The following is a 16571-nucleotide window of genomic DNA, read 5'->3' on the forward strand; positions in this document are numbered from 1 at the left end:
TGCAGCTTGTTGCTTCCAGCCTGTTGTAAGGCCTCATTCATTTTTTTCCCTTTGGCTGTCCAGCTGTGTGGATATGTTGTAAGTATTTGGCTTGCAGCATTTCTGAGACACTCATCATCTGCTGCTGTTTCTGTACACATCTACGTGTGGCTTCTGCTGGTAGCTAATGCTTTGATGAGAGAACAAAAACATTATTTGTTTTGCTCTTTTATTTCCAGGGTGAAGGAGCGCTGCTGTCCTGTAATACCTAGTCCTAGCAAGAGCAAAGTACTGTCATTCAAAGCGTTTAAGGTAAGATCACTGAAAATCTAGTATTTTTAATTTTTCCATTCTTTGATTAGTAAAGTTTCAGAAAAATATTTTTCTTGTGTGGACTACATTTAAAAATGAGTGACACTCATTATACAGATATTAAAAAAATTTAATATCATTTAGTTGAAAATTCTCCTTTGGACATTCACCACTCTGCTGTGGTCAGTTTGTGTTTTGCAGTCTGTTACTGAAAAAAGTGAAAGCATAATCGGAGAATAAATGAAATCTTTCGATACAGTAGCTGATTCTTCCAGTATTACTGTTCAAAACCCAGCACCATCTAAACACCACAGACCAGACAATACTGCACTTCACTGCAGCCTGTGAATGGTATCCACCCATTCCTCCTGCCCCACTAGCCTCTCTGCTGTAGGGCACAGCAGAGTGATCGCTTGCTGGCCCTTGGGAGGAGGCAGGGGGTTCTGCCAGGCCTGGCTGGGAGGAACGGATTGGCAAAAGGCCTTTCACTTCTTCTGTAGGCCCTTTGACCTGTGAGCTGCTGCTTCGGTGCTGCGTGCAAGGGGGTCACAAAACTAGGAGCGTATCTTTACCCTGGCACACGTGGGGCTGCTGCTGTTTTTGCTGCTCGTGTTCACTGAACACTGGTACCAGAGGGAGGGGTCCGTACAATCTAACAGGCCATGCCGCTGCCTTCCAGATGCTAGCGGTTCAGACTAAAAACTGCACGCATCAAAAACCCAGCGAAGTCTGTAATTAGAGGGAGATGGTTCCTTCTTCAAATGTAGTGATATTGAACTTACTTTCTTAACAAAGCAAACTCAAATAGTTGGATAAATTCCACATAAAATACAGCTTCCATTGAACATTCTGTACATATGTTTTCCTTCAAATTCTGTTCACGTATTTGAAAAATCCAAACTGAAAAAAATTATATGACAACATTAAAAGTGCTTGAAGCACTCACTCCCTTTCCTTTACTCTGGACTTCTTTCATTGAGTAATTTTTTTGTTTTGTGATTCTCCTGTAGAGCGGTTCTGAGAAAGTATTGAAATTAAGTGACTGCATTCCTGACATGCTAGCCGTGGACACTAAGGCCGAAGCCCAGAAATTACATCCATGGAGCCAGTTGCCTTCAACACCAACAGAAAATAAGACTGATGATGGTCACAATTCTTCCCAGATTTGCCCTGATGAAAAAGAAGAGAGAGACTTTACACCTACACCTACAGCTCAGACTCATACTTGCTTTGAAAATTTTTCTTATTCTTCTCATCTTGCTGTTACATTTGATTCCTATCAAAGACCGGAGATGCTAGAAGCAAGCACGCCAGAAGTGTCAGTAGTGCTGTACCAGCCACACTACTACTTTGATATTTTTAATGAAGATGCTGCCTCAGCACCCAGAGAAACAGCTGGCAGAAAGGCCAGTCTGAGATACATTTCACAAACAGATGTGCATGCCTAGGGGAGAGGCTTTGGTGGACTCTTCTCCATTGAGTCCATCCAGTGTTTGGTTACACAATATAAATAAGAATTTCTAAAACCACAACAACTTCTCCTTTAGACGAAGGCTTCCACAAGCCCAGCTGCCCTACTTCTGTTAACACTGAAAAGCTCTTGCTTCAGGACTAGTTTAAAAATACTGAGTTGTGCACAGGAATGATGCTTGCTATGGTTTCATCACAACTTACTGGCATTAAATGAGATTTACAGGCTGTTTTGTGGCCTGTATTATGTAGGAGGTTAGATCACAATAGTTTCTCATAGCCTGACACAAAAAACTACCATATTTTGCAGAGATCAGAAATTTATTCAAGAAGTAGAGAAGCAAGTGTCTGCGCCACTGTGTGCTCTGGCTCCCCCAGCAGCTGTGGATGGAGCGTTACCCAGCTTCGGAGCCTGCCTCAGCTCAGCGCCCCTCAGTGGAGCGGGTGGTATTTTCTCTCTCACATGGTGTGAGGAACCCAGATGGAAGCGTTAACTGCATTCAATGTAGAGCATTACAGAAAGATTGGAAGGAACCCTCGGAGTGTAGCCTTTGCACCAAAAGCCAACCATTGCCCTGCTTTTACTTCATCTGTCTTCTAACTACTCGTGGTGGGTGAAAGCACAGAAAACAGACTGTTATAGTCCAGGCCCCTGTTGGTGGCCGGTACTGTTACCCCGTCGGTGGGCTGCCACTCCCACTTCTAGTAACTGGGGCTCCTCACACTTCTGCCTTCTCTGCCTGGAAGACTGAATAACCCTTTAAAATCTTAAACAAAATCCTCTTAACTAAACAAAAACACAGGGAGTTAAGTGGAGAGGAGTTAAGTGGAAGGCAACTGTTTTTCCAGCAGGGCAGCTGTTTGCAGTGGTGTTGCCACGGCAGCGTGTCTCAGCTTGAGTGCATGAACTTTTTTTGGCATTAACCCCTGCGCTTACGTAGCAAGCTCCAAAGAGCCAGGTAAGCAGGCAGGGTGGTCAGATGGGTAGATGGATGAATCCCTTTTTGTGAAGAACATCATATTCAGGCTGCATATCAGCTAGAGCTTCAAACAATAGTTTTGCATGTATTTAAAAAAAAAAATAATTATTGCAACACTCAGAATCCCAACTTTAGGCAGCGGTGAATTTAGCCTTCCATTTCGATTTTTAAAAATTGTACATTTGTAATGAAGCAGAAGTTGGAATTGTTTCTGAAAAAATCTCATCGGATTAACCTTAGTGCACAAGGAACCCTTTGGTTTTACCTGATTATGATGCCATCTGGAATCTTTCACAAAAAACTTCAGCTTAAGAGCATAGAATAAGCAGTTCCCAAAAGCGAAAAATGAAGTTTTTTGGGTTTTTTTTACAATTTGATATTCAGCTGATTTGTTAAAATGCAGTTAGTCATCTTCCCTATGTTTAACTAGCTGATCACACTTCTAAAAACTAAGCAACTGCAGGCAGAAATGAGTTTTGATACTGGAGTACCACATCTAGGTTTTATACTGCTGCTTACGGATAGCGTTATAATGTCTATGAGCTGCGCTGCAGCCGGAAGACCCACAAGACCGTAGGCAGACTTTGGCTGAGACAAGCATTGATTGTAGACAGAGGGAGAGCTCGTGGGGCAGGCAAAGGTGGAGCGCAGACCCTGTACTGATGAAACTTCGTTGCCCGGAAGCAAGCAAACGCTTTACCAGGTACCAGACCGCTTGGCGAGGTGATGAGAAGTTACCTCCTCTCTATCTATAAACCCTTCTGCTTGCTGGCTTTGGTGGGTGGAGTTTCATGAAGCTACCTCTGTTTTAAAAGCACACAAACAGGATTCCAAGGAGGATAACATCTTTGTGACAGTCTGGGCACTAGAACCGAAGGTTAGAAAAGTATTTTCACATGGGTGGGGAGGCATGTATGATTTTTATATATTTTTAAGTATTTTTCCATCTCCCATTAATGGTTGAATGAGTTCAAAACTGTAAAAGTTCTATCATTTTTTTGTTTATAATTCAACTTTCACAGCTGCTGTTAAAATGCTAGTACTTAAACCATCACATAATGGAAAATTATTAATTCTCAGTATCAATATGCTAAATTTTAAAAATAAAAATGGTGTACCAACTATTAAGGGGTGCCCTTCTATTTTTATAAGGCATCTTACAAAGCATTAATGTAAAATATATTTTTGACAAAGAATGCTTCAGGTTGTTTGTTCTAGTTAATTAGTAACTTATAAATAGAATTCCAACCCAGTTCTAGTGCCAAGAGGTACAGATGAGACCAGAACTACTATAAGAAGTTTAAGTACATTTTATTAACAATGCATCCCTTTGATAAGATTACGCTTCAGGAGGCTTTTAATGCCCATTGACATGAACTGTACACACTATACAAAAAAAGAAAAAAAACACACACAAAAAATCAAGGTGGGCAATACCATTTTGGGACAAGCCTCTTTAAATTATACACAGCTCAATGCAATATTCTTACGGAAAATATATAAATACTTTTTTCTTTCTATGTTACAGGTATACAATATAAATCAGATTTCAATGTCTGTTCAGTGACCTACAAACACTAGAACCTCCAAATATGTAGCAGCGTTTTACCAAATAAAAAAAGACCACGTGGGACAGGGAGAATAAGTCTTGAGATTTTCCTTGATCCCTTCCCTCCTCAGAATTATTAATTTAGATCACCTCTTGTAATGCAGTTTTAGGGATGCTGACAGCCCAGTATTGGAACAATTTTTCAATTAAATCTACAAAATGCCTGTCTTTCCCTCACCAAGACATTGCATCTTCTGCTAAAACACCCTATTCAGTGGCAAAATGGCATGTTACGCTTTTTGGCATAAATTACATGTCTCAAAACAAATAGTGTATTTTACAAAGCAACTCAAGCGAAATGTGCAATTTCTGCATGCTGTGGCATTGCTATCCATTTATGTTACAAAAATAGTCCAAATAAAATCACCATTCTTTAATGAACATACAAATCTCTTGAAAACAAAAACTATCCATAGAACCAGAGAATCAGGAGTTAAACTAAAACCAAGGAGATGGGGGGCTTCTAGTGAAATGCAGACATGGCTCCTGGCATGTTCCTGAAGCTCTTTTGCAGTTCTCAGATTTTACTCTCACCTAGCATACCTTTAATAAGCACATGATGACAGAAGCATAACTTGAAGAAAATTACAGGACCTGCTTTCAGCTGGCCCCAGTGAAGCTCCGAGTAAGTTGCCTTCTGTGCAGCACTTCCAGGAGGTGCGCAAAAACCTCAGAGATGCTCCAAAGCCTGGCAAGAATTCTACTGCGACTGCTCAGCTGGAGCTCAGGTTCACTTACAAGGTAACACCAGCTTCCTGCAGTCCAAAAAGCCAAATACCAAGTCCGGCACACAGAGTAAGAAAAAGCAACAATATCATCTCTCACTAGGCTTTGATTATTGCCTGTTTCTCAAATAGCTACCTCTTTCTCTTCAGGCACCTAGTAAAGGTCATACAGGTTTTTTCAGTCTCTCTCTGCAAATTACAACTCTCATTCAAGACTATGACATATGTTTCAAAATCAAATAATAACAAAACACAAGCAGGATTCTCACTGACACCTTTTTAAATGTTCGTAAGGGCAGTTTCCCTCAGCGTGCCACGCCACTGTGCCCTGAACTACTGAATACTTCAGCACTTCACTGGGTCTTGGGAAAAAACAACAAAACCCCATGACAGCACACTTAGGGTAAGTCTGTCAGGTAAAAGACCTGTCAGATGAGGAAAAGTGACTGTGGTTTCAAATAAAGCATGCCGAGGGCCCAACATACAGGTCAGGCACCTCAAACCTGGCCATCTCCAGCTCCAAGTGATGCCTACAACAGCTGCCAGCATTCAGCATCTCTGAATTTTACACAACTGAAAAGGCCTCTCTGACTACAAAAGGACACTCACAGCACCCAGCTTTTTCCTCCTCCCCACTCAGTGGAGAGAAACAGGCCTTCAGGGAAGTAACTGGGAGCCCTTCAGTTAGCTCTCTGCCCTCTGAGGAGGGCTATCCCCATCCACTGACTGTAAAAGCAGACTAAGAAAGTTAGCCAGCTAAGGTAGTGGACTAAATGTGATTGGCTTCACAGCTAGCCTCTCCTTCCCACACATGCTTTCACCCCAGAGGCGGTATTTTGTGTTAGCATGCTGAATCATTCAGTCTTCCTTGCCACAACAACCAAACTGTATTTGTATATAGTGTAAGTGAACCCTATCAGCTTTAGCAGTTATTCGACAGTACCGCCAGTCATTGGGACTGGAAAAATTCTAAGCAGCTGGTCTGTCAGCTTCCCTTGAAAGCCCTTCTAGGAGAACTGGAAGGATTCTTTATTAGGGTTAATATAAGCACAATTTTTATTCGCTACTGTTTTCTTTTGAAGTTTTATCATGAAGCAAAAAACCCACCAAACCCAAAATAAGAACTTTGTCTGGGGTATTAAAAAAAAAAAAAAAAGAAATTGATAGAATTAGAAATTCACAGTTTATATCTAGGCCAATATAAAACTCTTTCAGTAACAGTATCCCCTTCACTTGCCTACTAAAACAAAACATTAATGTGAGCTTTATGTAAATTAATTCTAGAAACATTGTTATGTACAGTAGACTTTACATCCTTGATGCATATTTGTTGAAATCTACTGACACTCAAACTTTCAGAATAGAAATCAGGTTTTATAACTGATTTTGCAGCCCTAATCAGTACATCAAGTTTCTGCTGTCATGGATCCCCACACAAGCAAGTCCTTCAGGACGCATACGCATTTCAGGATGGAGATTCTTTCAAAAGTATATTGACATAGTTTTTGCTTACCATTCTGTAATCAGAGGTCTTCCTATGGTGCTTTCTACATTAAGTGCTATGGGTTAAACCAGTAACAAATGAACAAAGGTGTTTTTTTTTTTTAAATACAGGTGATAAAACTTGTTTATTTTGCTTTAACTGCAGAAAAATGACATGGAGTTGTCTGAGGTAACCCCATCTAGTTATTAAAACAAATCTCCTATACTCTAGCCTAACTGAGGTAGTGTTTGAAGCTATTGTATGAGATATGCTAGCCCCATTTTTGGGAAAACTACATTATTTCCTTTGGAGTTTATACCACTATTTGGTCTACTGTGATTGACATTTTGGTTTTACAGAAGCATTTATTTCTTATGACCAGAGAAGTCCAATAGTTACTGGTGTGGTATGTTTTCAGAGCATTTCAAACATGCCTTGACACATAGATATATTATTTGTATCGCTGACCATAGAAGAGTAGAATTGGTTTCTTTTTGCTCCTTCTTTCAGTGGGAACTCATGAAAAGATGATCTTAGGAACTAAATTTGACTATGAGCGGTGACTTGCAATCTGTTTTATGAGAATCTGATGGTATGCAGTGCACACAAGAACTCAGTGAAGTGATAGCTGCAAAGCAGTGCTCATGTAGCAAGATGAAATTTTGGCTAAGAACAAATAAATTCTACTTTTCACTAGGAATCGCATTTCACTGTTCACAGGACTACTTAATGAAATCTCCAGTAGCATAGCTAGTAAGAACAGAGTTATGAGCATCAGGATAAATTTCACTTATCTTCACTTAAGTATTAATCTGACAATTATAAAAAATGGTAGAATTGAATGGATAAAAATACGTTCTACTTAGTACAGTCCAGCTGAATTATTCACCTATATCAAAATCAAAGGGTAACCCCTTCTATTACAGGCATTCTAACAAAGGTGGCCATGCTACTGTATGTACACATTTGCATATATTTGTATTACCTTTGTATAAAGGCTTCTGAATCTTTAGGTCCATGATTAAAGGTGATGGGGATTCTTGCTTTTTTCTTTTAAGCTTGCACTCATTAATCTAGAAACCTCACTAGTAAGGTGACAGAGGCAACTATTTCAGTCATTAACAGTCACTGTATCATTCAACTTTTGCAACACATCTTAAATACCAGTAGAAAATTATAGTACTGCTGCTCCAAAACTTGGTACTTAAGGCTTTTCACTACAATTATTAGTACTATCTGATGCTTGATCACTCATCCACTGGAAATTCAAATAAACCTTTGCTTTTATAAAAGGCTGTTTCCACAGAACCTGGAAAACACTCATATTATGTCTTCTCACAAAAGCAGCAATGATTAAATGTCTTCAAGTTTAGTTTATACGATATTCACTTATCTGATACAAATCATGCTTTTTAAAGGATTTTAGTTAAGAGTAAGACCAACATTTGTACTACATGAGCATGAGCGTAGAAACTGCAAACACATGCATATCATTCAGGGAAAAGAGTCTGATTTCAGCATTTTAAGTTTAAATGATTTGTTATTTTTAAAAGCAAAAACTGTAGTGAAAATCCTTAACTGGTTCAGATAAGATACATAAACATAAGTGTAATGAGATTGGAGAGACTGCTAATAGAATGACTCAATAACTACAGCAATATTAAAATAACTTAAAAGAAACCTCAGATTCAAAGAGGCTTTTCTTTCTGTCTGAAGTTACAAACCCCAAAGTAGTGTTATAAACAGTACAAAAACCAACAGAGAAGGGCTAACATTAATCCCCTGGTGCCCATGATTACAGCATGGCTCCCCATTGCTGGCAATGGAATGCACCCCCATCTCTGATTCCTGGTATCCAGGGTTTAAAAAGCAAGGCATCATTCTGCTTCTCTGGAACAGAATCGAAGTCAATCAAAAAAGATGTCTCTGCATGTTGTCCTGGCTTTTTTTTTTTTCTTTTTCTTTAATTTATGGTAGAAAATGAAATGAAAACTTGTGGAGGTGTTCAGTGCTTGGCTCTTGCATATACTGGTAATTACTATTATTAAAAGTATGGTAATGTTTCATATCTTCCCAAAGGGCTCAAAAGACTGGGGCAGTAACTGGTTGAGGAAGAAAAAGTTTTCAGTTCGGTCTTCAGGTACCAGTAGCTTCTGGAACGGTCTAGATCATGATGCTCCAAGCTTTTTATCCAGTCAGTCTGAGGTTGTCCGAGGACTTCAGAAAGTATATATGCAATGTACTGCATGAGACAGAGGTCAGGATTCAGCTGATGTATCGATTACAGGCTGTTTTGTTGGTGTTGCTAAAATAGCCTCTGCTTCTTCATGCATCTAAAAGAAAAAGACAGATTAAGTATTAACATTGTTACAGTTTCTACTAGATAGACATCACAAAATGGTTTCAAGACATAGCTGAAAGCATCTTTTATTCAGAATACGAAAGCTGCACCCAACTGGCACATTTTGGTGCATTCAACCCATCTGAGCCCTTCACTTACTTGTAAGAACTGTACATCTTGAAATAGCTCCTGAATGAACCTTCGAGATGGAAGTCGAAATGTACAATGTGCTAACAAATAGGACACCTCAGAGTAAAGGCATATGTCATCAAATGCTTGGGGATACTTCTCCTTAATTCTGAAAAACAGAAAAAAAAAATTTATAAGTCTGAACAGATTTCCATCGTATTTTAAAAAACTGTTCAATTATATTTTGTTTATCATCATAAAGTAGAACTCTTCAGTATATGCATTATAAATTCTGGATCTGACGAAGCAAAAAAAGAGTGCACTATTTATTTTGTACCAAACTGGAAGAAATCTGTATTAATGAGATGAAACAGAATTATTATTTGAAAGTTGTACAGAATTGCTGAGATCACCTTCCTAAAATAACAGATGTAGGGAGAGAACAGTATATCAAAGCATTGGCATCCACATGTATAGCAGTAATAAAAAATATGGAAAAGCTAACCTAAATAAGCATTTTTGAAACTAAAGAGCATTTCTGCATTTTCTTTTAGCAGTTGCATGTCAGTTTCCAGTATCGGTAGCCCAGAAACCTACAGGTTTTACCATAACATTTGGTCCTTGGATTTATATAAATTCCTATATTTTCACATGATTTTTTAATAAATTAATTCCAGTAGTTGTACTCTTGCTCAAAGCAGATTTGTGTTTCTCAAGAAGTTACTTTCAGTTTCTTGTTGTGTTTATCTGATATATTTGGCACAAATAACAAAAAATAATTATAATTTCTTTTTAAAAGATGCATGATATACTGGGTATGTAATGAAATATCACTACAGTTGAATTACTGATTTTAAAAAGACTGCGGAGAAGTAAGAAATTGAAGACAGAGCAAAAATATTAAAAGGAGAGTTCTTTGCTTAGCTTATACATTACATTCAATCATATCTGCTTGACAACTTCTGGAGATGTCAGAAATAAGGTTAGTCACTATCCTAGAAATCTTAGGGAATACATACAACTACATGTTTCTAAAACATCTAAATGTATTGAACTTACGTCAGGAGTCCAGTTTCATGGCCCTTAGTTCCTACTGAACTACTCAAATTGATCACTAAACGTAAGACCTCTTTCCGAAGAAGTATTCTGCACACTGGTGTATCATCTGGGATTGATTTTACTCCTGGAAAAACAAATTATGCAATATGGATTTTAAACAGTCTTTGATTGTGCTGATCTTATTCTACATAAGTCTGGTTTAGCATTCCATAAACACACACGCACATGCCTGCACATGTATTTATGTACGTGATCTGAACTATCAACAAACAATTCCACTGAAATTAAAACTTAAAACCCCACTATTTTCAAGAATTTTAACAGAAATTTAAAAAATGTAAACTACCATTTAATTGTACAGGAAAAACCTGTACAATTCAATTACAGTGCTGTCTCTACCAATAAATTATGTTGCAAAATGGGCGAGTGAATACCTGCCCTGTTTCTATCAGATGCTGAAGAAGTTATCAACCAGCTACTTTGTGATAAATTATGAAAATTCAAAATGTGAAACACAAGCCCAAAAAAGAAGTGTCTTTCTCTTTACAGAAATTTACTGATTTTTTTTAAATTTTTTTTTTAAACCAACACCAGTGTGGAAAAAAAGGCAATCGATTTGCTTGTAATGTCAGATACAGAGCTATTTAATTACCTGCAGAAATGCTGTAAAGCAAAAAAGAAGAGAGTTTAAAAGTTGTTCTCTCATCTGGAAATGGTTATTGGTTTTACTTTGTTTTTTAAATAAAGAGCATTACTTTGTTGCAGTATGTATAAATGAAGTATTATCTTTCCACAATACCTAAAAAATACTCTAAGAGTTATAGTCTTTAATAATCATAAGGCTTTCAAACTTACCTAGTACAAGCTCTGTACTCTTGGTGCTGCTAGCTGAACCATGGGATACTGCATCACTACAGCCTGAAATTCCAGAAAATTTGGAGGAATGCACATCTAAGTGGTTGTGTATGGTCTGCCCACACCAGTCAGTATATGGAATGTCTGAAAAATCTGACAAACAAGATGTTGCATCTTTGTTATTCACTATTTTCCTCACTTCAGATGCTTTTCTTATTTTTCAACGATGGCAAGCATGCAAGACACGATGCACTAAGTACTGTGCATATAAACCACCTGGAAACTAGATGTTGGATTTTGGAAAAAATCATACTCAAAATGTCTGAAAATCAGGTTTTTTTAATCTCAAAAATACTTGAGTGAAAATAAGCAACTCCTTTGGACAGTGCCGGAAGCCTGAAACCTGTCATCACACATTAGCTCTTATTGGTATGTCTGTGCTCTATTTTATATAACTTAATGAAGATGCTCTTGCATATGGGTTTTTGTTTTGTTTTGTTTTGTTTTTTCATAAAATTATCACAGGCATTGCAGAAAGGGCTCTGATTTCATCAATAGAAAGATGTGACAAGCAAGATACTTCTGGGAGGTTTCACTATCCACAGCCTTTGGCATTTTTTATTTAAAGAGAGAAATATAAAATGCAAGTTTTTAATTGCTGCACAGTTAACACAATCACAGAACAACATAGGTCTGAAGGGACTCCTGGAAATCACCTTGCTCAAAGAGAGATTAGGTTACCTGAAGAGGAAGCTAGGTTACACGGCGAAGAGTTTCCTCTTATGTTCAACTGGAATTTCTAGTCTTACAGCATATGTTTGTGGCCTCCGTTCCTTTGGCTGTGTGCCTCTGACAAAAGCTTGGCTCTGCCACACCTGTAATCCCCTTTTGCTGTTTGAAGTCTACAGCTGGGGTTTCATTCACCATCCCTTCTCGATACCGAACTCAAGCTCCAACTCTGCTCTCTAGACCATTCATTACATTTTGTGCACCACCCCCCCGCCAACAGTACTCTGTGTGTTACTACCTGTATGTAACACTGTTGTAAAATGGTGCAGATTCCTACTAAGCATCCATTATCTTGAGTTATCTTTTTATTACAGACACTGCAAAAAGGCATGTAAAACTGCAAGCTCTACAGAGGAGGTTAGTTAAAAATAATTCTGAATCTGATCTGAATCTCAAAGTATGAAGGAAGATTATTAAATCCCAGAAATTACAGCTCAACTTCAATGGACTCCTCAGATTTCCTTTGTTTGGTTTATAGTACAGACTTCCTTTGAAGTCAGACTTCTCATTAGTTTGACAGCAAGCAACAGTTTTCAGGATGTGGATTTTAAGTACTAAATAAGGTTTCAAATTTTATATTTTTATAAGCTCTCAGAAATATTAAAAAAAAAAACATGCAGGCACCTAGTCATACTAGCACCACTAGAAATCAGAAAGATGGAAACGACCAGAGAAATACCACTGGGGTGTTCAGTGAGCTTATTATGGAGAATTAATTTCAAGGTCAACAGTCAGTAAGAAAAAACCCTTACATGTTTAACAATTTTAAAGATTAACAAAATTCAATATTTTCATTCAGTTTTATCACACTTCCCCACAAGGATCACTAACCTGTACAACTATATGAAGAGTTCATTTTGTTGTTAGGCTGATAACCCAGTATTTGAACGCAGACACAGTAAAGGCAGTTCTCATCTGTGTGCTCCTGTAGCCCTGTATCCTCTGTATTTTCTAAAAACTGAGAGGCATCTGAGCGGCTGGTATTCATTATTTCTGTGAGACTGATCTGCTGTCGGAGCATCTGAAAAGGGCTTTTGACAACATCACCTGTACCTGATGGAAGACCCGTAGATAAGCGATTAGACATCAGGAAAAAACCAAACCAACAAAAAACCACAACAACCAACCAACATTATTTCAATTAAATTTCCCCTTTTAACCTTTCCAAGGCTGGGGAGGGTGCATGTGTGAAGATCTAGAAGTTTTTCTGAGTAGTTAAGCTCCCAAGGTTGTTCGCATTCAGGAAGCATACATCACTTTTTAGTCTCGGCTTATCATATTTAACAAAACATTGCAAAGGACAGAATTCAACCTCCAAACACACATACTGAAGGAAGATATGTGGTAAAACCTGGCATTATATCAACGTTAGTAATAGCAATACACATGTAACACTAATACTGTACCAATTTTCATAGTGTCAGACAAGATCAGTACAACAATATATCAGATGTTTAAATGACACATGCACCAATGCACAGAGAAACACAATTTAAAAAACTGTAACTTAGTGCCTTTAATAGGTATAAACTAGGCTCAACAATGCAGAATCAAGCTGGAGACGCTTTAGAGGCACGCTCCTCCCTCAGTGGAAAATATCAGTGAATACAATTTTGAACACAAGTTACTTCACACTGAAACTTCGTAAACTACAGAAACACACTTTCAGAAAAATCAGATTTATGTATTAGATTAACAACACAAAGGAAAAAAAGTAAAATCAGTAAGGTGTGCCTATTTGCATGTTCAAAGTGCTCGTAATAAAGTTCCAGTTAACTAGGAGGCAAGACAACAGCTACCCTCTACTACTTTAGGACCAGTTTCAATGCTGCTTTTTCAGTTGTCCTACCGGAAAGGCACATATTGGCACCCTACAGATGTCTGACTGCTCTGGAGTAAAAAGGAAGCTCATTCCAGAACAAGCCAGGCATTACAAAGCACTTGAAGCAATTCTCTTGTACTGATCAACTGTCATGGAAACATCACAGAAGACAAAATTTGTTTTCTGAAGTACACACTTAACTCCTTTATAGGTTCCTATAAGGGAAGTCAAAATATAATAGCTCAGCATGTGGCATACATATTATCTTAGCTTAAATTTTGTTACTTTCTTTAATGCATTATCACTACCAGTCATTGATTAGTGTTAGCTCATATTCTAATAAAAGAGATGTAGACTTTCCTCCTTCATTTATCAGAGCAGGAGCAAGCTTATGTTGCTTTGAAGCAACATCACATTATGTCAGAACAAATAAGACAGGGAATTAATGGTCTGCTATCTCTATCCTGAATCCAGAACATAGCTGTCAATAGTTAAAAAGCTAAAAATAACCTTTTCTATAAAGGAAGAAAATATTTTTTTTAAAAATCAACAAATAATCCAACACCTCACCCAATGTACAAATAAACAACTGAAAGGTACAGGAGAAGAACAAAATCAGTACCACCTGCATCAGGTGCAAAGACCCTAGATCCACGATCATCAAATGGAGGCGTGGTTTTCTTCTGGAAATACGGAGTTTCCTTTACCTGGAATATTCAAGTGAAAATTAAAATCAGCACAGATGATAATCATACACAAAGGAAAAACAGATTTTATGAGGAAATAAAATGTTGTCCATTTTGTACTTCAGGAAAAAGATCTAATTAGAGGATGAAATTAAGAATGGGGTCCTGAATGCTAAAGAAAAGCCAATGAGAAAAACATACATTTGTGAATGAACACTTATTAAGCAAGGCCTATGAACAGTAAGTAAATGCCAAAACGATGGTGACAGGCTGTAAGGAAACCAGTGACCCAGAAATGGCTATTAATGATCTGTCCATGATCACTATATACCACTGGAGATCTCAGGAGACATCTAAAATGTTGCCTGTAAGATATCGTAGAGTTAAGAGGTGTCTCAACTCTACAAAAAGAGTTGAGAGAGAAGAAGTGAGGCAACATAAGTATGCCACCAACACTGAATAAGGAAGAAAAAGTAGTAATTTCATAAAGGGGGAACAGAAGCAGGTATGATGGAAAAATCTCGCCTTTGTAATTTTTTGAGATTAGCAAGAAAGTACTTCAAGTTTGAAAGGCAAAAATTAAGTAAAGATAAGGTAGCCCACTTATTTACCTTTGACACAGACCATGTCCTGTTTCTGATAATTAAGCAACAGAATATTAAACCCTGTGATGCATCAGTTTGTTAGAAGGGAATGTGTTTTAACCAGGTAGAAAGATGAAGGCAATTGGTAAGACAATTAAAATAATCTGTTTTAACTTAAATATATATATCTGTGAGGCTAAGTAAAGACAATATAATTTAATGCTATGATGATATATATACAAATAAACTAGTAGTTATTCAAGATAATGGTAGCAGGGAATTAACTGTGCAATTATGCACATCATTTATGGTTGACCAATGAACACATCAATTAGTTGGCTAAAGAGGTATTAACAAATGTCCACAGGCTATGCTAATTTTAGTATAAAAAATAACTGTTAACTAAAAATCTTAGAACAGCATATTTATGCTACCATTGTTTAACACTCGCCTTACCTGGTCTGTGTCATTACTACCCTAATCATACAAAACAGACTAGCTATTTTCTGTAAAAAAGGTTAGAAAAGAAACTCTTGTTCTCTAAAATGCATTCATTGGAAGTACATCTGTTTTTTCTCATTTTTCTAATTTATTTGGATGAAAATGCAATAGCTGACTAGCTTTCATTATGAAAAATGCAAATGAACCCAATAAGTTATCACACACATACCTGAAATATTTCATTGATATCCACTGGGAGAGCAAGACCAATGTAATCATCAGAGCTACCATATGTAGCATTAGAAACCATGGAGCGAACAGAAGAGGAACGCTGAAGTGTGTTTTGGTTAATAGGACTTAATAAATCTTCTTTATCTAATGAAACATAACTTAAAGCTTTCATGAACCTGTAACATTGAAATAAAAAATCACAATCTTTGTAAAACTCTCATTCTGTCATATTAAAAGTAAAAATGACTTCTGACACAGACTATCCTCATCTTCCCATTGCAGACCCAGAGCTTTTTACTCTGTCAAATTACAGCTGTAGGCTCATTGCTTTTTTCTGTCTCATATTGTATCTTTTGCCAGTTCCTCAGGTAAAAATTTTTTATTTTCAAGTCCTGGGACAGGGAAAGGATGGAATGTCTGCTTGAAGGACTGCCAACTCTGCAAAACCACAAACTTTCTCCAACGTATCAGTCTTTGAACACTTAAAACCTAGACATGGTCAGTAAAGATTTAGGCTTTTAAACTACTAACTGCCTCATTTTGAAACGTACCTATACACTGAACATACCTTCTCTGGATATTCACAAACTCTGAGCTGAGCAGGCACATCCCTGCAAACGCAAAGCTTGAGCCTGCTAAGGTACCAGTGATGCTAGCAAGGAATATATTTTTTTTTCCTGTAATCTAAAGGAGCCACCCATTAGGTCACCCAAGAACAAAGCAAGAATTTGCTCAATGTAAATGCACAAACAACAAACCTGAACCTGCATGGTGAGCAGAGCTGACTGTGACTAGCAGCCCGAGAACAAAGAAAGAAACAGGCTGGAAAAATGAGACAGGAGAGAGGAGGCTGCAGAATAAGGCCTACGTGCTGATCAGAGTCCTGATGATGGAAATTTCACATTTGGCCAGCTGTCATTTTACCTTACATTGAAGATAAAACCCTATAAATTCTTATGTAGATGGTCTATATGCAGTAGATTAAAGCTTCCTAGTAAAAAGAGACATCGCAGGAACAGTAAATTATGTTACTGCGAATTATTATATATTGGGAGGAAAAGTACAGTAAACATGAT

The 16571-nt window shown here is 37.6% G+C and overlaps 2 protein-coding genes across 3 annotated transcripts in view; one reads left to right on the forward strand and one right to left on the reverse strand.

Annotated features, from left to right (window-relative positions):
- Positions 1 to 3865, forward strand: part of LOC104044037 (oncostatin-M-specific receptor subunit beta) — a 33818-nt gene extending 29953 nt beyond the window's left edge. Inside the window, exons 17-18 of the mRNA XM_064439386.1 lie at positions 219 to 291; positions 1302 to 3865. Of these exons, the coding sequence (XP_064295456.1) occupies positions 219 to 291; positions 1302 to 1739 (511 nt within the window). The 3' untranslated portion in view covers positions 1740 to 3865. The remainder of the gene's footprint in view (positions 1 to 218; positions 292 to 1301) is intronic.
- Positions 3866 to 4035: 170 nt separating this feature from the next.
- The window catches only part of RICTOR (RPTOR independent companion of MTOR complex 2), a 103607-nt gene continuing 91071 nt past the window's right edge, over positions 4036 to 16571 (reverse strand). Inside the window, exons 32-38 of one of the 2 annotated variants that reach the window (XM_064439385.1) lie at positions 15494 to 15671; positions 14179 to 14260; positions 12563 to 12784; positions 10943 to 11095; positions 10088 to 10211; positions 9059 to 9197; positions 4036 to 8891 (exon numbers count right to left, since the gene is read on the reverse strand). In XM_064439385.1, the coding sequence (XP_064295455.1) occupies positions 8817 to 8891; positions 9059 to 9197; positions 10088 to 10211; positions 10943 to 11095; positions 12563 to 12784; positions 14179 to 14260; positions 15494 to 15671 (973 nt within the window). In that variant the 3' untranslated portion in view covers positions 4036 to 8816. Of the gene's footprint in view, positions 8892 to 9058; positions 9198 to 10087; positions 10212 to 10942; positions 11096 to 12562; positions 12795 to 14176; positions 14261 to 15493; positions 15672 to 16571 lie in introns of both variants that reach the window. The other variant, XM_064439384.1, reaches the window with a different exon arrangement.

The sequence above is a fragment of the Phalacrocorax carbo genome, chromosome Z (assembly GCF_963921805.1).
Source record: "Phalacrocorax carbo chromosome Z, bPhaCar2.1, whole genome shotgun sequence".
NCBI lineage: Eukaryota > Metazoa > Chordata > Aves > Suliformes > Phalacrocoracidae > Phalacrocorax > Phalacrocorax carbo.